This window comes from Oncorhynchus mykiss, chromosome 18 (assembly GCF_013265735.2).
Source record: "Oncorhynchus mykiss isolate Arlee chromosome 18, USDA_OmykA_1.1, whole genome shotgun sequence".
NCBI lineage: Eukaryota > Metazoa > Chordata > Actinopteri > Salmoniformes > Salmonidae > Oncorhynchus > Oncorhynchus mykiss.
The window spans coordinates 40,607,290-40,629,196 of record NC_048582.1 but is presented as its reverse complement, the minus strand read 5'-3'; the positions used below and the strand labels follow the sequence as shown (position 1 = coordinate 40,629,196).

At 41.7% G+C, this 21,907-nt stretch overlaps 3 protein-coding genes across 6 annotated transcripts; all 3 read right to left on the bottom strand.

Annotated features, from left to right (window-relative positions):
* Positions 1 to 3,088: 3,088 nt before the first annotated feature.
* On the bottom strand, positions 3,089 to 5,343 carry LOC118941160 (pyroglutamylated RFamide peptide). Its single transcript, XM_036952824.1, has one exon. The coding sequence runs from the start codon at positions 3,895 to 3,897 to the stop codon at positions 3,382 to 3,384; it is 516 nt and encodes a 171-aa protein (XP_036808719.1). The 5' UTR covers positions 3,898 to 5,343; the 3' UTR covers positions 3,089 to 3,381.
* Positions 5,344 to 9,706: 4,363 nt separating this feature from the next.
* On the bottom strand, positions 9,707 to 17,301 carry LOC110496244 (histone H3-like centromeric protein A). 4 transcript variants are annotated; one of them, XM_021572028.2, is made up of 5 exons: positions 17,157 to 17,301; positions 13,734 to 13,914; positions 11,893 to 12,023; positions 11,342 to 11,416; positions 9,707 to 10,296 (listed from the first exon to the last, which is right to left on the bottom strand). In XM_021572028.2, the coding sequence occupies exons 2-5, from the start codon at positions 13,864 to 13,866 to the stop codon at positions 10,168 to 10,170; spliced, it is 468 nt and encodes a 155-aa protein (XP_021427703.1). In that variant the 5' UTR covers positions 13,867 to 13,914; positions 17,157 to 17,301; the 3' UTR covers positions 9,707 to 10,167. The 4 variants fall into 4 exon arrangements, with proteins under 4 accessions (XP_021427703.1, XP_036808721.1, XP_036808720.1 ...); XM_036952826.1 differs by lacking the exon at positions 17,157 to 17,301 and adding an exon at positions 16,954 to 17,125; XM_036952825.1 differs by lacking the exon at positions 17,157 to 17,301 and adding an exon at positions 14,147 to 14,237.
* A 50-nt stretch (positions 17,302 to 17,351) lies between these two features.
* On the bottom strand, positions 17,352 to 21,907 carry LOC110496242 (proteasome subunit beta type-7). The gene is made up of 8 exons (XM_021572026.2): positions 21,115 to 21,907; positions 19,602 to 19,695; positions 19,401 to 19,498; positions 19,096 to 19,236; positions 18,737 to 18,852; positions 18,437 to 18,495; positions 18,197 to 18,348; positions 17,352 to 18,083 (listed from the first exon to the last, which is right to left on the bottom strand). The coding sequence occupies exons 1-8, from the start codon at positions 21,177 to 21,179 to the stop codon at positions 17,975 to 17,977; spliced, it is 834 nt and encodes a 277-aa protein (XP_021427701.1). The 5' UTR covers positions 21,180 to 21,907; the 3' UTR covers positions 17,352 to 17,974.

Sequence of the window (21,907 nt, the reverse complement as noted above, 5' to 3'; positions counted from 1 at the left end):
TACGGGTAGTGTATGCCCATGGGCGACTTTTCTTGGTTCCCCTTTTCCCACCAGCAAACAAACACCATAACCAAAAACAATACTCACAGGTGAGGACAAAGTGATATGGAGGTATGACAGGGTTTTGACAGGGTTTTTAAAACAACAGCTGGAAAATGAGTCAGAAACATAGTAGCATTTGGATGCATTTTAATAACGTAGACAATGTTAAAGCACAGTGTAATATTTGCCAACACAAAATCTCATATTAAGCCGGTTCTACGCACAACCTACACCGGCATATGCGAACTGTGCACCCAACTGTGAAGCTAGCTGTAGTGGAGCTTCGAGAAACTAGCGGGCCTGCAGCGGGCCTGCTAGTGATAGTGGTGGAGCCAGCACCTCCACACCTGGAGAAGAATCCACTCACTCAAATAGGCCTACTCCGCGACCCACAGCAAAGGCAGTCTTCTATGGACCAGTTTATGCCAAAGTCTATGTTTGTAGTAAAACAAGGCCAAATTGATATTGCATTGGCTAAAATGATTGCCACCGATTTTCAGCCATTTTCGATCATGGAGGACAGAGGTTTTTAGAAATTAAAGCAATAGTCTTAATCTAGTGTACACAATTCCAAGCAGGAAAACCCTTTCAAAATCACTTATTCCACAACTGTATGAGAGCACACAGGCTTCAGTGCGGGAAGAGTCCAACAAGCTACTGCAGTTTGCCTTACCACTGACTGCTGGACATCAAGGGAAACCACTTCTTACATGTTGCATGTCACTTCATTGAAGATTTGTCGATGTCTAGCTGTCTTCTGGACTGCTTTGAGTTCAACGACAGACACACCTCAGAGAACTCTGCAGAGGAACTGTTGAGAGTGGCCAGAGAATGGCAAGTAGATGGAAAAGTGGTCTGTTGTGTTAGCGACAATGCAGCTAACCTAACCAAATTTTAAAATGGACCCATCATCCATGTCTTGCCCACACAATCAACCTGATTGTAATAGATGCTCTGAAGGTGATGAAGCCCACTGTGGACAAAGTGAAAGCAGCTGTGGATTTCTTCCGGTGCTGAAAACTAAAGTCTACACAACGCCAGATGGGGACGCCTGAGCTGAGGCCTAAACAAGACTGCATGCACTACAAGGTGGAATTCAACATTTTATATGTTGATGCGGTTTCTTGAGTCAAAGGATGCCGTCATCTCTACCCTGGCCATTGTCAATGCACCTGTTGATGCTCTGACCCAAAAGGAATGGGAGGTGGTGGAGGAGTTGTGCAGAGTCCTGGAACCCTTTGAGCAGGTCACTGTGGAGGTCAGTGGAGAGAGGTACAGTAAGCAGTTATTACTACATCATTAATTAATCAAGTATTATATATGTATATGAGCAGTAGATGAGAATGTAGTATCAGTAGACAAAACATGAACCTGAACTAATACGTTACTGTTCTCTCTTTTCAGCTATGTGACAGCCTCAAAAATGATACTCCTGTGTAAGGGTCTGCAGTGAATTACTGCCAGCCACCAGAGAGAAGCAAATGTAACCACAGGAAAAGTGACAAGAGTTGATGGACACTCTATGTTCATCAATGGACAGAAAGTTCCACAGAATGGAATATAATCACGTGCTATCAGAAACCGCTGCACATGACCCCAGGTTTAAGAAGTTAGCCTTCAGTGATGCCAGAGCGATTGAAGAGGCTCTTCAAATAATAACCTCAGCAGCAGGGAGGGATAGCCCCAGCAGTCAGCTGGCTCAGGCACCAGGGCAACAGGAAGAAGAGGGATCAGATGGAGTAGAAGCACCAGCAGTAGTGCCACAGACGTCTACTGTTTGGATGCTGTTTTGCGAGAGCAACTGGGGATGCAGCACGAAGGAATCTCAGCAGATGCCATAATCGAGGTCCGATCCTATTTAGAGGAGCCCCTCCTCCAAAGATCTGAAGATCATCTGAGCTGGTGGAAGAACAAGGCCTCTGTCTACCCACGGCTTACTAAAGTCATGACAGGGAGACTCTGCATAGTGGCCACATCCGTTCCCTCTGAGAGGTTCTTCTCAAACACGGGACAAATAATTACTGACAGAAGAAACAGCATCAGCCTATGGAAAGTGAGGCCGCTTGCATTTCTGAATACAAATCTCTCATAAAAGCTAAATCTGGTCAGCATTGCTGTGTGATGCTGGTTATTACATGGCAATAAAGAAGAGAGAGAAAAGAGGGACCAGTTTAATGTTTTAAGTGGGATGCTGCAGTTTTACACATTATTTATTTTTCTTTTATATGGTGCAATATTCTATTATTCTGTTCAGATTGTATTAGTTTAGAATGGTTAGATGTATATACATTAACAAGTTATACTTTAAATGCAAATGTTAAATAACATTATTTTTAATAACAAACCAATGCATTTTTAAATGCATTTTGGTGAAGGTAGAGTAAGATTTCATTTAATAGTTTAATTAGAATTGTTTTAACACCAATCATAGTCAAACTATCGCAAACTGTTTGACTTGAAAAAATACAAAACATATATTTTTTAAAGAGCCGTTTGGTGAGCTGAGCCGAACGAGCCGACTCACTGAAAAGAGCCAGAATGCCCATCACTACTAGCCAATGATTTTCTAGGGCTGAAATTAACCTAGCTGTTGTCAGGTAAAATAGAGCGTAGGAGGTTTCCGCGGATGTATGCTGTTGCGTCATACTGAAGAAAAATAGACTTTGAAAATATAATAACATATTTTTACTTGAAATCAAATATTTAATCAAATCCATAGAATAAGTAAAGGACAAAAAATAAATAAATGTATTCTACCAACTCACATGTTTATTTGACGTACTTAAACTTTTGAAACTGTTGTCACTGACATTTCATGTGTAGTAATTTTTATTTGTTTATTTGCTTTAATGTTATTTTATGTTTCTTAATTTAAGAGAAACTATACTTGTAATGATGTAATATGCCCATTTGTTATTGTATTTCAATTTGACATTTAAATGTAAAAAAATATAAAGGCTATCAAAATACCATGATTTTTCACCTTAGGTTGGAATTGGTAGGAATGGATAACTTAAATCATGGACAACAATAACAAACATTCACATACCCTCAATCATTTTATTATGTAACAATTATGATACATTGACAGACATTTTCTGACCACTTGGTAAACTTTCTGTTTATCAGTTTGTCAGTCTCTTTCTCTGATGATACATATCTCATCATAATGTAATGATTGATTGCTCTGACATAAGTGTCAATCAGTACATCTCTACTGTCAACTCATCCCTCCCTTCATCATCTTCATCCTCCAGCCCTCTACCTTACCCTTTTCCAAGTTCCCCACACTCCAGAAGTCCGAGCGCCTCCTCTTTTTCCCGACCCCTCCCTCCTTTTTTACTTCCTTCCGAAGCGGAACCCGAAGCCTCCCTTCTCTCTGTTGAAAGCCTGAAGCCCACCGGCGATGGATGTGAGAGCTTCGTTCCTCTTTCCTCCCCCCTCTCCTCCCTCTTCTCCCCCCTCTTGGTAGTGCAGAGTGTCCATAGGGTGACCGGGGAAGGGACCCAGCGGCCTCCTCTCCAGATCCCCCCTCTGGCCCCTCATCAAGCCCTTCTGTCCCCAGCCGTTCTCTTCCACCAGCTCGCTGAGCAGGCCCAGGCGTGGGTCCTCTGGTCCCAGCTCCAGCAGCTGCCCCCAAGAGCGGAGACCCGCTGCAGCTACAGCCCCTGGGACATCGAGGGAGGCCTGGAGCTGGAGTAAGTCAGCCTCCCACTCAGGGTTCTCCAATGTGGGCAGGATGGCAAGGGGGAAGTAGGGGTGCCCGTGTGCCCCCGGGATGGGAACCAGCAGAGCCAGTGAGAAAAGAGTGAGCATCGGTTGAGAGGCACAGAGAAGGAACGAAGATAATCTCATCTATAGGTTGTTGGAAAGATAAAGTAGTTGAGAAATAAATCACAAAATATAAAAAGAGTCAATGCATCATAAATTGCAAACCTATCCAGATATTTGCAAGCCCTGATTTTTAGGGCCCTATTAAAGAATAATACAAAATTAACTGTGTGGGGCCAGAAACCTCAACTTCATAACACAGCATTCCTCCTTCTAACATGAACATTTAATTTTACCCTGAAATAGCACTAAGTGGGTTAGATAACATAGGACAGAAGCACAGATTTCTACAGATATTTAGTTAGAACTGTTTACTATGTAAGCACTGAATCATATGTACCTGCTGTACATATTAGTACACAGAAATAAACTGAATATCAACGTCCACACCTAATACCAACCACATAAGCATTGATATATCCATTGGCTTACCTTGTAGAGTTTTCAATGTTTCTGCCTTGACATTCCCCTGACCCTTTAAATACCCCATAAATGAAAAGAGTTATCAGCTGACAGCATCGTGTCCTCTGTCCCTGATTGGTTAATCGGGCCCTTGACGCACAAGTGTAATGCAACTTTGACATCTACATTCTTCTGGCTTGGAAACAAGTCTTACTTAACTGATGGACTCTAAAGTGCCCAATTATTGTGAAGTGAATCATTAGGATTGAGAAACCGCGTTAAGGTCTCAGTCATTAAGGTCATCTCACGGGGAGGACACAGACACACCTGAAAGAATTCCATTGTCCGGTTCCTGACATAATCCCAATCATTACAGACATAGTTCATAAATACTCTGGATCAGTCACTTTTCCCAATTGAACTATTCAAGTAAAAACGTCATTCAACCAGACTTCTATAATGATCATACAAAACAGACTATGTGTGACATTCCAACACGAAAGATAACTTATCTTTTGCTTCCTGTTTGTCATGTAAAAATCCTCATTTTTATATGGGTAGTTGGATGTTTTTGTTTGTTTTCTTATCTGTATATTGGTACCCAAGTTTATGTCATTGTCTGGTGTTGTTGGGTGTCTACAAAATATCCTATTTTGGGCAGTGGGTAATTGGTATTATGCACGCGTAAGTGGTTTATTGAGGTCACACCTACACTATAAATGTTATTAATTACTTAACATAGCGGTTATCCTCATAGAGAACAGTCCTGTGTGCTTAGTAAATTCTCCTTTAAAAACATTTCTCCGGTACTTTTGTATACTTTTAGCCAGTAGTTCTGAAAGTAGTAATTACAAGACAAAAGTGGGCCCTGAAAATTGCTTCCCATGTCCTGTGTGTGCAGATATGCTCTCCCTCTCTCGTTCTGCTGTGTGTGCATCTCACTTGCTGTTACTCAAATGGCAAGGGGATGAAGCTCATTGGCTGAAACTCAAATTGCTAGGGGCTGGCCCATGTGGGGGAAAATGTTGCTCCGCAGCTTCCAGGAAAACAGTCGCTTTCAAACAAGGAATTTTGTGGCCAGTTTGAGGTGAAACAGCGTACCACTCTCCATCCCACTGCTGGCTTGCTTTTGAAGCTAAGCAGGGTTGGTCCCTTGATGGGAGACCAGATGCTGCTGGAAGTGGTGTTGGAGGGCCAGTAGGAGGCACCCTCTACTCAAAAGAAAATGCCCCAGGGCAGTGATTGGGGACATTGCCCTGTAGGGTGCTCTCTTTAGGATGGGGGGTTAAACGGGTGATCCCATGGCACTTATTGTAAGAGTAGGGGTGTTAACCTCAGTGTCCTGGCTAAATTCCCAATCTGGACCTCACACCATCCACAGTCACCTAATCATCCCCACCTTAATTGGCTCATTCATTCATCCCCTTTAACTGTTCCCCAGGTCGTTGCTGTAAATGAGAACGTGTTCTCAGTCAACTTACCTGGTAAAATAAAAAATAAATACAAATTCTGCTCGACGATCACGCATGAACTACACATTGAAACATCCAGCCCAAAGGAGGTTTAAAAAAAATAAAAATTGCCAAAGTTCCCAGAGCATGTCTAAGAGGATTGCAGTATGATCTGAACTAAACCTGGGGCCGGATTCACTAAACATTACTTACGAAAACCTTAAGAAGCTGCTTAAGAAAAAAAAGAAGTTCATAAGATAGTTCATAAATGGAATTAATCAAAATGTATTTAGGAATTCGTTGTTTTCTTAGGAACTTCGTAAATATCTTCTTATGTGGCATTGACATTTAGTGACATGCTTGAAACCAATAAATTAGCCTATGTGACAGGGATGATAAGATTTGGCCCACTATAATAAAGTGTTGATATTTCAATTTTATTAAATTGATTTTTTTGCTTTGTCTTGAGAATAAAAATGTTTAGTTGGCTCGCTAACCATTTACACACAAACAAAAAACTTTATTTTCACACATTATAGCCATCAGACTAACATTAGCTACTCTACATCAACCCACAAAAATGGATAAACAAGGAAAGCTCAATAAAAACTCCAGTAAACAAGAGCTTGAAGTGATGGTGGAGGAAATAGCAGCCAGGAAAAAGCCATGGAAGACCCATTTGTGACGAAGCTTTAACTTTGATGTCTGGAGATGTTTCTTTAATATATCCACATAATTTCCCTTCCTCGTGATGCCATCTATTTTGTGAAGTGCACCAGTCCCTCCTGCAGCAAAGAACCTTCACATCATGATGCTGCCACCCTCGTGCTTCACGGTTGGGATGGTGTTCTTCGGCTTGCAAGCTTCCCCCTTTTCCTCCGAACATAACGATAGTCATTATGGCCAAACAGTATTATTTTTGTTCCATCAGACCAGAGGACATTTCTCCAAAAAGTACGATCTTTGTCCCCATGTGCAGTTGCAAACCGTGGTCTGGCTTTTTTATGGAGGTTTTGGAGCAGTGGCTTCTTCCTTGCTGAGCGCTTTCAGGTTATGTCGATATAGGACTCGTTTTACTGTGGATATAGATACTTTTGTACCCGTTTCCTCCAGAATCTTCACAAGGTCCTTTGCTGTTGTTCTGGGATTGATTTGCACTTTTTGCACCAAAGTACGTTCATCTCTAGGAGACAGAACGCTTCTCCTTCCTGAGCGGTATGACGGCTACATGGTACCATGGTGTTTATACTTGCGTACTATTGTTTGTACAGATGACCGTGGTACCTTCAGGCGTTTGGAAATTGGTTCCACAGATGAACCAGACTTGTGGGGCGCTACAATTTTTTTTCCCGAGGTCTTGGTAGATTTCATTTGATTTTCCCATGATGTCAAGCAGAGGCGCTGAGTTTGAAGGTAGGCCTTGAAATACATCCACAGGTACACCTCCAATTGACTCAAATTATGTCAATTAGCCTTTCAGAAGCTTCTAAAGCCATTACCTAATTTTCTGGAATTTTTCAAGCTGTTTAAAGGCACAGTCAACTTAGTGTATGTAAACTTCTGACCCACTGGAATTGTGATCCAGTGAATTATCAGTGAAATAATCTGTCTAAACAATTTTGGGAAAAATTACTTGTCATGCACAAAGTAGATGTCCTAACCGACTTGCCAAAACTATACTTTGTTATCAAGAAATGTGTGGAGTGGTTCAAAAACTAGTTTTAATGACTCCAATCTAAGTGTATGTAAACTTCCGACTTCAACTGTATACATCCATTACTTAATATAGACCATTTATTAAAGTACAAAGACTGTCATATTTGGGGTGGGGTTGGGTTATTTAATCTTGCACACACACATTTCCTGGCACTTACTGTGTACAATATAATCACAAACACCCATACATCTTGTTATTGATTACTGCTTTGTTGGGTTTAGAGCTTGCAAGAAAGGCATTTCACTGTACTTGTGCACATGACATTAAAACTTGAAATTCTAAACTACGTGCACATACTGATATCATAACAACCATGGCAAACTGTGGAACAAAACAAGGAGTCACGAGGAATAATCATAAAATGCTTACATTTACCACAGCATTATTATATATTTAACAAAAATAAACTCAATATGCAACAATTTAAGCAATTTTACAGAGTTACAGTTCAGGAAATCAGTCAATTTAAATAAATTGGGCCCTAATCTATGGATTTCCCCACTGGCCAGGCCCAGCCAATCAGAATGAGTTTTTCCCCCACAAAGGGGCTTTATAACAGATACATGTTGCGTTTATATTTTTTGTTCAGTGTAACTAAAAAGTCCATCAGTTTACAGGTCACAGAGTTTTACCATCAACATGCCTAACATTAATATGGTTGATGTACCCTGACATAATTCCCTTCTCTACCTAATCCAGACTCTCCAAACTCATATGTCATCAAAGGGGAGAGCCTTGGGCACCCTGGGAATTGTAGTCCCGGAAGATGGAGTCCTTAAAGCCTGTTGATTGGTTGGTGGTGCTTTGGGGGGCAGGTTACTGAGAGGGGCAGTGAGCAGAGCTCCAGTTAGTCGATGGTGCTGGTCTGAAAGGACTATCAAAATGTAAACATATTTGGTCAAGAATCAATCCAATTCCCGAATTTGTTTATTTACAAAAAAATTCAGATACAATGTCTGTTTAGGAATGTTAATAAAACATATTTGATCGCTCACAAACCTGGGGCATATGCTATTATATAGTCCCCTTCTACAGGAGTGTATGGGTTTTAGCCAACTCCTTTGACTATTGGCTGTCAGAAACGTCTGGGACCAGGCTACAGACAAACATAATTGGTTCCAGCTAGCTGGGGCTTACACTGGCTGTGGAATTCTCCTCTCCTGACTGGCTGCTCCCTTGGTTCACAGACCCCTCCCCCTTGTCACCATGGAAGCCGCCATACAATAAGCCCTCCAGGGTGCTGCTCTAATGACAGAGGGGAAAAAGAGGGATGTGGATCACATCAAATAACAATAAGACATTTAAAGAGTTCTTGTTTATTCACTTCACAACTTTATTAAGTTGATTTCTAACACTATCCTTGCAGTGGATACTTCCATCTCCAATCCTAAAATGCACCTTTAACAAACATGTACAATACATGCAAGTAAACAACATGGAATAAGAATATATTGCTCTTAACATTGCTATTCAATGAATTGGCTTGACTAGACTCAAGAGCATAAAATTGTCTTACCTGACGTGTCGATGGCCCGAAAGAATGCACCTATTTTGGACCCATGAATAATATCCCCTTTAAAATGCATTAATGTACATTATGGCACTTGAATAAACAGTACTATTCTCTGTCCATGTGAATACATGAACACCTTCTCTTTGACTCAAAAAATCCTCGCCATTAAAAGGGATCCTACGCAGAAAGTGTTCCCACTTGTCTGTAGTCGTTCAACTGCTGTGCCGTTTAAACATCTAACTCTAAATGTTGCCCGGTGTGTTTCGCGGTCACAAGTGATGCCCTAGCACACATGTAAACAGGACCTGAAGCTGTTCCAGGCAGGTGTGAGATAATCTGATTGGCTGCCTGCTGGGAAAGCAGGTAGATCAGGGGCCAGGAGGCAGCAGAAAGCTGTCCCAAGAGACCAATTAAAAAAGGGAGAGCCAAAAGGGGCATCTGGCAACACCACACCATCAGATGAAAATACAATGAGAAAAAAGGCGGTGGATGAAACCACATGCACACAAACACCACAGAGACATGTTAAAATTGGGCATGATAAATAACAGGTTGATGAAAGAAACTAATGTCCAGGTTATAAGGAATGGATCTGTAGTGCTACAATAGCTGTATGGGTCACCAACCTTCATTACAGAAATGTGTCATTAGCAGGTTGTCCATAGACATCATATAATCCACTACATGTAATTCTATGATTTTATCCCTGCACATATGAAACAGGGGTATACAAATGTGAGCCATTTCAAATTGTTTTTGTAGCGAATAAAAACATTTATTTAAATCAAACATGAAAACAATTGATCTATATTATTTACAGAAAATCTAATATTTTACAGATTTTACCAGTATACTAACTTTGCTTAGGTACCATGAGGTCCAAAACACAGATGAACTAAAGCAGTATACCCAACAGTGTTTTCCTTTCACAATGTACAAAAAAATACATGTTTCTAAATGCAAAACATTGGTCAATAGTCTTTGACTGAGTTAGCATGTTGTTATAGAATATACTGAGGTTATAACTGGCATGAACATAATGCATGTGTGTTTGGGGCAAATTAGGTCCACTAATGCTTTGCATCAAAACATAGCATTGTTAGGTCCTCAACACCCCATGGTCCATGGTCACCTTGGCTGGGCTTGAGTGACAAGAAGAAGAGAGGCTACAACAGACCTCATCCCAAGCCAAACTGCTCATCTGAGCATTCTCAGAGGTCATCCACTCCTCGAATTCGCCGGGCAAGCTGAATGTCACGGGGGAACAGCGTTACACGCTTGGCGTGGATTGTACACAGGTAGGCGTCGGAAAACAGTAAAACAAGGAAAGCCTCTGCAGCCTGGAAGATAAATAATGGTGTCAAACAATGACCAGCAAATATATTGACAACACCATTAATAGGGATACAAAAAAAGCAGAGGTGATTTTTTTTTATTGTCGATATGTAAAAAAAATAATAATAATGTGTACTATGATGTTGTTATAATCATTTTAAACTGTAAGAAGGGTTTAGAGCAGGGGTCTCCAACATGTCGATCGCGAGCTACCAGTAGCTGCAATTTTCACGTGTTCCACCATAAACTGTCAAAAACAAATCTCACAAGTATCAGACACCGCAAACTCCCAGATATTATTTAACCAATGCAACATTGACATTATCCCACCCCTGGTTAGCCACTATTTGCTTCAAAAGCCAAACTTAACACAATATATGCCAATTCATTTCCAGCAATATTGCCCCTTGTCTATCAGTCCATGTGTAGCCACTGCCAGTTGATGTGATAACCGTCTTGCAGGTTGACAGAAATACTTTCCCCAAAACCTTCTCAAGTGAATGTAAACTGCAAAGTAGGCTTACCTGGCAGAAGTATATGATGAGAAATTATATAATTTATTTGTTATTTACAAACTTTGCCATGAAATAGGCAGCAGCAGTACAGAAACATCACTAGATTTACATTTAAAAAGGGCCAGATGTGCAATTAAAGGGGAATTACACACAAATCCAGATACCAACAACAAAACATTGTCTCCTGATGTGATGTAAACATTGACTCAGAACATAATTTAAAAAATAAATCTTAAAACAGTCAAATTAAAACAGAAAATTCATCTGATTTTATAGTGCCCGCACTTGAGTTTTATTTAACAGATTTTTGCGGTATATTGACAGAAAACACCGCACACTATTTTCTCTTGTACACTCAGGAGCTGGGGAAGAGTGGCAGGGGAGAGAATAATGTGCTTGTTCGAAAGCTGGAGAAAAATGTGTAGCTTGTTTCATTTGAATAAAGTAGCTCACATGCTAGAAAATGATGGAGACCCCTGGTTGAGTATTGATATAACAGTTATTCAAATAAGCACAGGAGTGGGAAGCAACATACCTCCTGCAAGGCCAGAAGAGCGTTCACCTGCCATCTCATGAAGTCCCTGGTATAAGTATGGCACACCTCCCGAACCTGCGTAGACAACCTGAGTAAACAACCTTGCAATTTGCTGCTGTGGCAATTCTGTCATTTTGCAATGATTTTGTCCAACTTGTCAAGAAAATGCACTGACAAGGGAATGTTTGGTGACATGTGGCTTAATTGGTCGAAATTGCAAACCCCCTTATTGTAGTGCAGTGATTGGTCAGTTGTGTGAGATAATATTGTGATGATTTGACTGTTGTATGCGGTAATAGTATGGTGATTGGTCAAATATGCAAGCTCTCGGATAATATGAGGGAATTGTTGATTTTGCAACCCAAAAAAGGGTAAAATTCACAGGGCTAACTATGTATTATCAACAAGTAATGTATTGTCAGACAGTGGCAGCATGCATCTAAGAATGTAAGGTGACTATAGACAAATGGTGGTTGTAAAATCGGTTTGCAGGATCCATGTGCTAACCAACCTCTACCAGACAAGAAAGGACAGAACCAGGGGTATCGTACCAGACGTGCAAACGGTGCCTTGCGCAAAAGCAAGTCAGTGCTCTTCTGGTACTTGCGAATTTCCATCAGAGCTCGGGTGCCAGGGCGAAACCTTCTATTTTTTCGCGGGGGGGGATCTGGAACAGCAGAGGCTAGAGGGACCCAGATCATCTTTAAACAATGAGAACAGAACCTTATAATATTTCTTCATTGCAACACTTTCAACTAGTGGTCACATACAGTGCATTAATAAAGTATTCAGACCCCGTCCCTTTTCCCACATTTAGTTAGGTTACAGCTTTTTTTTTATTCTCAATCTACACACAATAACCATACTGTCAAAGCAAAACTTGTTTTTTAATACCTGCAAATCTATTAAAAATAAAAAGCAAAAATACCTTATTTGCATAAGTATTCAGACCCTTATGCTATGAGACACGAAATTGAGCTCAAGTGCATCCTGTTTCCTTTGATCATCCTTGAGATGTTTCTACAACTTGATTGGAATCCACCTGTGGTAAATTGTGATATATTCAATTGATTGGACATGATTTGGAAAGGTACACACCTGTCTATATAAAGGCCCCACGGTTGACGGTGCATGTCAGATCAAAAACCAAGCCATGAGCTCGAAGGAATTGTGTGTAGAGCTCCGAGACAGGATTGTGTCGAGGCACGGATCTGAGGAAGGGTACCAAAACATGCCTGCAGCAATTGAAGCAACATTCTTAAATGGAAGAAGTTTGGAACCACCAAGACTCTTCCTAACGCTGGCTGTCCGGCCAAACTGAGCAATCGGGGGAGAAGGGCCTTGGTCAGGGAAGTGACCAAGAACCCGATGGTCACTATGACACGAGCTCCAGAGTTCCTCTGTGGAGATGGGGGAACCTTCCAGAAGGACAACAATGTTTGCAGCACTCCACCAATCACGCCTTTATGGTAGAGTGGCCAGATGGAAGCCACTCCTCAGTAAAAGGCACATGACAGCACACTTGGAGTTTGCCTAAAGGCACCTAAAGAACTCTCAGACCATGAGAAACAAGATTATTTGGTCTGCTGAAACCAAGATTTAACTCTTTGACCTGAATGCCAAGCATCACGTCTGGAAGAAACCCAGCACCATCCCTAGGGTGAAGCATGGTGGTGGCAGCATTATGAGGTGGGGATGTTTTTCAGCGGCAGGGACTGGGAAGCTAGTCTGTATCGAGGGAAAGATGAACTGAGCACAGTACAGAAAGATCCTTGATGAAAACCTGCTCCAGAGCGCTCAGGACCTCAGACTGGGGGCGAAGGTTCAACTTCCAACGGGACAACGCAGGAGTGGCTTCGGGACAAGGCTCTGAATGTCCTTGAGTGGGTCAGCCAGAGCCCGGACTTGAACATCTCTGGAGAGACCTGAACATAGCTGCGCAGCGACGCTCCCCATCCAACCTGAAAGAGCTTGAGAAGGATCGGCAGAGAAGAATGGGAGAAACTCCCCAAATACTGGTGTGCCAAGCTTGTAGCGTCATACCCAAGAAGACCAAAGGCTGTAATCACTGCCAAACGTGATTCAACAAAGTACTGAGGGGGGGAATACTTGTGTGTAAATGTATTATTTCAGTTATTTTTATTTAATACATTTGATAACATTTCTAAGCTGTTTTTGCTTTGTCATTATGGGGTATTGTGTGTTGATTGATCATGGATAAAAAAATAAAAAAATAAACATTTAGAATAAGGCTGTAACGTAACAAAATGTAGAAAAGTCATGGTCTGAATACTTTCCAAATGCACTGTACATAGCTAAACAAAAACAGTTTGCTTCAGTTTAAGCATTGAGAAGCCATGAGTCCAACCCACATTCCCCCTATTCTCCTCACCCGATGGTCCACTCAGCCGTGGTGCCTTAGCCTTTGATGTTGAAGCAGTCGCGGTGGAGGCTGGAGGCCGACGCTTGGGTACCGCACCCTTGCGCCGGCTTGCAGAAGAACTGTCAGGATCGTGACGAGGCATCCTCCAATACTAGTTCACAAAACAGCGTCAATGAAGCCAGACTGTTGCCTGATAGTGAAGAGGAGATAGAGAAAAGTAAATGCGTTGTGACTGGCTCCAGTATTGACCATATAGGTTTAAATGGTCTTCGTCATTAATCTTGCATATCACACACACACACACACACACACACACACAACCCTGTTAGCCATATGGTGTATATCGGAAAAGAAAAGAAGAAGAATAGAAAGGGTTGGACTCTAAATGCATACTGAAAAAAGAAAAAAACTCCTCTGCTGACATAGGTGTCAAACTCATTCCACAGAGGTCCTGAGTATCTACTCGTTTTTGTTATTCCCTTTCAAAATGGTGTCCAATTTAAACCTAGACAACCAGATGAGGGTAGTTCCTAACTAATTAATGAACTTAATTGATTAATCAAGTACAAGGGTTGAGTGAAAACCCACAGACACTCAGCCCTCCATGGAATGAATGAGTGAAGGGGTTCAATTAAGCTCGAGCGGGGTTGGCTGGTAGGCGTGTTTTACACCGGATGAGCCAGGTGCCCCTCTGTCCGACAGCGAATTCGGTTCAAAACCAAAGTGACATAATTATGCATGTGTAATAATACATTTTATATAGCGCTTTTCAGTACAAAGGGGGCGGCAGGTAGCCTCGTGGTTAGAGCGTTGGGCCAGTAACTGAAAGGTTGCTAGATTGAATCCCCGAGCTCACAAGGCAAAAATCTGTCGTTTTGCCCTTGAACAAGGCAGTTAACCCACTGTTCCTAGGCCATCATTGTAAATAAGAATTTGTTCTTAACTGACTTGCCTAGTTAAATAAAGGTTAAATAAAACAAACAAAAAAACAGTAGAATCTCAAAGTCACTTAAAAAACAACATGTGTCAGTTCTTGGGTGATGGTCTTCAACAGCATTAGATGGATGATAAGCAGTTCGGAAAAGTAGTATCTTGAGCGGATGGAGCAGCCAGGGAGGTAGGTAGAAACATCTGACAAACAGGCCACGGAGCTCTTCAGCGGGCACCTTGTTGTCTTTGATGTTCACAGCTCCTTCTCCGTAGGCAAGCTGGATAGTCCGTTACTGAAATGTAGCACCCACCTGGGTGATGCTTCAGCGACTGTAAAAGCGGCAGAATAACCACGACTCCCCAGCAGTAGTCTGGAAAAGCCCCCTACGAGGCGAGCCTCTGCATCTCCTCACACCGCTGTCCACTTCCCTCTAAGAACCGGGGCAGTTGGCCAAAATTCTGATGCTGTTGATGCATCATTAAAATCACACTATATTAGCTAGCCAAGCCAAAACAAGTTATCAAAAACAAAGAAGGTTTGAAATATGCAGTAAAACAACACGTAAAAACATTTACCATATTTACTGAGGAGAGCTCAGTGCACCTGCCTTGGCTACTTCAGCGCGCCATGACAAACACTGAATTATTGTAGTAGGATTCTTTACTCACATGCAAAAGTCATTGCTGAAAAACACTTTATCTGCCTTCCCAATTATTATATATATATTTTTAAATTCAAACATTTATGGAAAATAGATATACGTTTCTGGACGATGCACCATGGTACCTTGTTGACATTAACGAGCAGCGCAGATTACTTTTATATTTTTTTTAACTAGGCAGGTCAGTTAAGAACAAATTCTTATTTGTAATGACGGCCTAGGAACAGTGGGTTAACTGCCTGTTCAGGGGTAGAACGACAGATTTGTACCTTGTCAGCTCGGGGGTTTAAACTTGCATCCTTCTGGTTACTGGTCCAATGCTCTAACCACTAGGCTACCCTGCAGCCCCAATAAGGGTGCTCCTCCCTTCCCGCTTTTGCCGGTGACGTGACGGGCCATAGCCCAGGGTACCCCGGGCCAGATTAATCAAACCCCTCAGTGACGCGAGGGGTTAGGTTGGGTTCAGGGTAGGATTGTCTCAAGGGTCCCACTTAGTATCTACCATGGTCTGGTAACTCTGGCTGTCTCATGTTAGGCTCAGGCATGACATTGTGGGGTCACATTCAGGGGGGGGGGGTGTTCTGATAGGTGCCACGTTCTTCACTACACCTGAACGTTCTGAAGATATGCAATCTGTTATACATAAAACATTATACAACGGATGGGACTAATCCTGGATGCTGATTGGTTAAAACCCCATTCCAACCAGTGTCTGTTCCACAAGTTACCACCAGCTAAAGCTGACATTTAAATGCCTATTTAATCTGTTCCATCTCACTGCACAATCTCATCAGCCCAGCCAGGCAATTTATAAACTTGATCTCCACTATAAAAAGCATCTAGACATTATCTCCCATTTCTGTTAGACTAGCATTTGATTTAACAGCAGAGGTTGCATAAACCTTGCTGTCAGTGTCTCCGACATTTGCAAAACTGTTCAATATTTAAATTCGATATTCAGTTGTCACTAATGAAAATGTTGGGACGAGACAGTCAGCTTTTATAACTATTTAGGATATAGACAAAGAAATGTATACAGAAAACAGTTCAAACTAAAAGGCAGCTAGATGGCTGTATTTCCAGTTTGAAATGATTGTCGTAGCTGTGTTGTTGGCTTGCTCCTCAGTATAGTGTCCTGACAAGAGATGCGAAATCGCGCATCATTAGCTCATTCTTATGGACCTACTGCTAGAAAACAGATTAGACAAACGCAGCTAATTTGCTGTTATTCTGGCTGCAATGTTTGACATGACTAAATTAGTCGTAGTTGTAGGCTAGCTAGCATGCAAGGGATACGAACGTTGGAAGCCGGTACGGAACATTTTGAACTAACTACTGGGTCACGTCCATATAGATACAGAACAAAAAGACTCAACGACTGGCTCGCGTCTCTGAAAACCAAACCGATAGTAGGAACGATCCGCGACTTGACTATATATCGTGGAAGTATGAGTGCATTCATCAAAATAACCTTTGGGCATTATCACTTAACGTTAAGTATCTGAACGTTCTGTAACGTTGCAGCGTCCTGAACATGCCTCTGAACTCAACCAGGGCCAAACTGGAAACAATGCAAACCCGCATTCACTCAAAAGGTAACAAGCAGATAGTTAGCCAACTCGCCCCAAGGTACTTACATTAACTAGTTCTCTAGTTCGCATCGGGTTGAACCCATATAATTGTAAATCAAGAATTAAAAACCGGTAACTGGAACGTTCATTTTAGGGAGGTAAGTTAGCTAATTTAGTAGATGCAAAGCTCTGAAGAACTAGCATGCCACCGCTAACTAAGCAAACCATAAAGCTAACAACTTTTGAACGTGTCGAAATTCCACACTTACCAGCCGATACAAATCTTATGCGAAGAGCTTTTTGTCAACAATGCACCAAAGACTAAACTTCTCTCTGAACCAATGTGACCGAAATTCAAACGACGCTCCTTGGTATCCGTCTCCTCGCAGAGCCAATGAGATGTGTCGATGAGCGTATGAAAACGCCTTGTTTACCGTTACTCCAATGGGTGGTGTTAGAGAAAGTGGAGCTGCATGTTTATTGGACAAGTCAGTCAGCTCGAGCATGTGATTTAACATGGCATTAACGTACAGTCACAGATACAACAATAAGCCAGATATTTCACCGGATGAATAAATGTGAAGCCTCGGTTGGTTATAAAAATATGTTACACTAGTAACAGCATATCTAGCAGTAGTATGTCATACTCAAGTAATATAACAAAGTAGCTTTGTAATAGTAAAAACAATTATACAGACAAAATCAACAGATTCAGGTGTGGGGTTATCATAGTGACTGCTGTACTATTGCATGCATGTTCTGGTAGAAACAGGGCTGCCCAACCCTCTTCCTGGAGATCTACTGTCCTGTAGGTTCAGTCCAACCCTAATTTAGCATATCTGATTCAACTAGTTATGGTCTTGTTGAGCAGCTAATTAAATTAGGGTTGGACTGAACCCACAGGACTGTAGATCTCCCGGAAGAAGGTTGGGCAGCCCTGTGCTAATAGGTTTAATAAAAACATCTAAATGCATTAATTGTATTTTGGTAGTAAGTACCAGTCAGGATTTAGAATCAAAGTAGACATTTTTACTATTTTAGTTTTGGAATTCATGTTGGTTTGATAAAACCTGTAGCAGCATAGATTTTACTGAGTGTCCATAAGCTGAATTGATTCATCAACAATGTCCAGAGGCAGGGGTGTGACAGTCTTTGTTAAAACTGCAGTGGTGCCAGGCTTGTACGTGTACTGTCCTCTGGAAATGGGCAAAGAGAAAGAAAAAAAATATGATTATTCATAATGGGAATTACTAAGTAATAATCACACAATTGTGTTGGTTGTAGCCCAGTAGAAACTTGGATGGCTCACTTTTTCCCCTTCTGGGCTGGTTGGTCATAGCCCCTAAGGTACTGAACCCCTGCATGAGTGATGACACACAGGTCCACATTACTGCCAGAGCCTAAGTCACAGAAAATCCCAGCAGCAATTGCATCTCGCACCAGCTTTTTAGCCTCTTCTAGCTGAGCAAGAGACAGATAAGGCAGGTAAGACAGGTGAGCGACACATTGTATGAAATGAACTGTTCAATAAAAATTAACTGCATCTCACATCCAGGTTTGGTCTGTATCTGTCTTCAAAGATAGAAATAGCTGCACCTGCTCCTGAACCTGCAAATACAACGGCAGAACTGTTACCTTTTTCTAATGTTTCAATATTCAATCAAACTTAGCATTAGAAGCTCTTCCCACAGCCCAGCTGAATTAGTTGATGGCAGATGATTACCAAAGACAAACAATACAGGCATCCATCTGATTATGCTGGACTGAAACACAAGGACATGGTGCAAAAAAAAGTCTCAATCGCTGACAAAGTCAAGCATTGACTAGATAAACAAATGGAGATAAATACCCATAGTAAGGAATGGTAGTTTGTCATAGGAGCCGTGTGGGTAGACACTGTAGAGGTGAGCACCAGTCACATCCACACCTCCAACAATCAGAGAGGAGCCAATATGTCCCTGGTACCTGGAATGGAAGCATTGCAGAAGCCACAATTCAGGTGTAGAGAGCTACAATGTAATAGCATCATCAATGTGTGATAAAATTGTAATCAAGTGAGGGATTTGATATTGAAGGCACTATTGTGGTATTGGTGTCTATTATGGCCTGGAAAGTAACTAGATTGTCAGCATTCAAACAATGTTATGAGAATGGCCACTGTAGAGGTCTTATTTTCCCATCGTCACAGACTCATTCATGCTCACTCACCTGAAGAGCATCTGTTTCAGTTGTCGGGTAACCGTGACAACAAGGGGAGGACGTCCTGTGCTGAGTGAGTGTAGCTCCACATTGGATGACATCATCTGAGTGGTGACTTCTGCATCTGCAGCCACACCTGCGCCACAACAGCTACAAGAAAAATTGAGATTAGTGGGTGAAACATGGTGGTTCAAATAGACTTAGACAAAATCCCCAGTCTGTGCATGTCATTGTACAGGGGCTGATGCTCAACTACATATGGGTTACACAAGCAACACTTATACTGTACAAGGTCTATTCTTTGTGGTACTTACTAGATGTTGGGTGCAATGTAGTGGATCTTCATGCAATTCTTGTCAGCTACCACCATGTCATCAGTGGTTCTTGTGTCAGCTCCAAGTATCACCCCATCCTGTGGAGGGAGGAAACGCAAACTATAATCATACTTTGTGCTGAGCTCAATCTTGAGACCCTACATCACAGTAAACGGAAAATGTGTAATGACTGATTCTCACCTTGAATACTATGCCAGCGATGGTGGTTCCAGTCTTCCTTGCCTTAGGAGAACTGTAACCAAGCTCTGACAAATTCCCCTCCAACACAGCATTTCTGCAAAGTGAGAACTTGTTATTATGCAATGTTGGGTATATTTAGAGAAGCTGGCTTCGTGTTGGCCTTAGCAGAGCCCGGCCGATCACTGGGGCCAAGCTTCCTGCCACCCAGGACCTATATACACAAGGCGGTGTCAGAGGAAGGCCCTAAACATTGTCAAAGACTCCGGCCACCCTACTCAGACTTCTCTGCTACCGCACAGCAAGCGGTACCTTAGTGCCAAGTCTAGGTCCAAAATGCTCCTTAACAGCTTCTGCCCCCAAGCCATAAGAATGCCGAACAGTTAATCAAATGGCTAACAGTACTATTTCCCCCCCCCCCCCCCTTTTTTTTTTTAACGCTGCTGCTACTTGCTGTTTTATCTATGCATAGTCACTTTACCCCTACATACATGTACATATTGGCTCAATTACCTCAACTAACCTGTTAGCATCACACAGACTCAGTACCCCATGTATATAGCCTGGATATTTTGCATTACTTTAAAAAAAACTTTATCGGGCCCCCCCCCCCAAAAAAATAAAATAAAGTTGGGCTATAAACCTAAGCCTACTAAAACCAGAAATTAGTCAGGAAATCTTCCTCTGCTAAAACTATTTACATGGTAACAATGTAGGCCTACAGTAATTATCCTGTTTTAAACTACGATAGTGTTAATTATTTTTCTGCAGGTTCACAATTTTACAAAAGCAGACAAATTGAATAAAATTAAAGGACAATTCTGCCACTTTTCAACCTCAATCTCCTCCAGCACCAAACCTGTCTACAAAAAAAATGGTTATTGGTCACACATACATTTAGCAGATGTAGTGAAATGCTTTTGTATAAACAGTGTGTTTCTATGATCTGTGGTTAAAAAGATAAAGGTTCTAAAATGGTTTCATCACAGGGTAGGATTAAAAGTAGTGATTTTCAAAACCTGCAACAAGGGAAGGTATTTTCTTGGTTTCCACATCCGTGAATCTCAGTGTTTGAAAATGTTTTTACTTGATGTCATCTGGTAGAACTTTATATATTTTTTTCTACAAAACATAGAAAATGTGCCCTTTTCACATATGTTAGCTCCTCCCACCAGCCTCCTTTGGACTATAGGAGGGTGGGCATTGTATTTGGTGGAATGGAAAAAAAATGGACCTGAGTCACACGGTTGCCATATGTTTAATACCATTACAATCAGCCAGTCCTAGTATAGTTCTTCCCAAAAGCTTCTGGTTGACATTGGTATTGTGCTGAGAATGAAAATTAGGTTGAAAAGAGTTGCCCTTTAATTGTGCGCGAATTGGGTCTCGACCAATGTTATGGTCTTGACTCGAACCCCTGGCATCCACCTCAAGAACTGTCCCAATACATAATAAAACATGAGTTGCAGTAAATGTTACTCAAATTACCCTATGGACCACTAAGAAAGGAACTCACCTGCGAGTGTTCTCAAAGGAAAAACCAGCGCTTTGAGGTTGGGGAGGTCGAGAATTATGGAGCATCTTCAATCAAGCTGGGCGAACGAATCCACAACTCGAGAACCCTCAGGTGAAAGGAGAGCGTCTACTGCACTTCACTTTTCAGCCCCTTTTACTTTGTTAAACGCTGTCACGGTAAACTGTCTCGGTTGGATGTGTCAGCGTTTCGTGGGGTGAACTTTCACTTTACATTTTAACACAGCCTCAGACGAATCAAAATACAGTATTGTCATGGCTAGAAGGTTACAGTTTTTGTCAAATTAACTTCAAAAGTAGATTTGTTTTTCATTTTAGCTAAGCCTTTCCCTAGCCTTAATCCTCCTAACCTGCTACGTTAACTATGCTAACCTGCTGCGTAAATTCTAATTTGCGGCAAAAAATCAAATCTGAAACTGTATCCCATCTTGTCAAAACAGAACAAATTGGATTCTCAATGGCTGGTTGGTTGATAGGAACGGGATCCTTGGGCGTCTCAATTCTGATGTCACCGTCCGTGTTTGGACGTCCCAATTCCATTAACGCGTCGAGTGCGCAAGCGTTGCAAAATAAGTTTCGGAATCCATGTTATTCAATTATTGCACCCACACTGCTCGAGCGTGTCAACGAGCGTCTGCGTTGCCAAGGGATAAAATATAACTCATTCCTATTTCTGATGCCGATTACGCTACAAGTCCTGCCTCTCCTCATTGGTTTATAGACGCAGGTACCCACATGACATCTCATTGGTTATACCCACGTGAAAGTGGACAAAT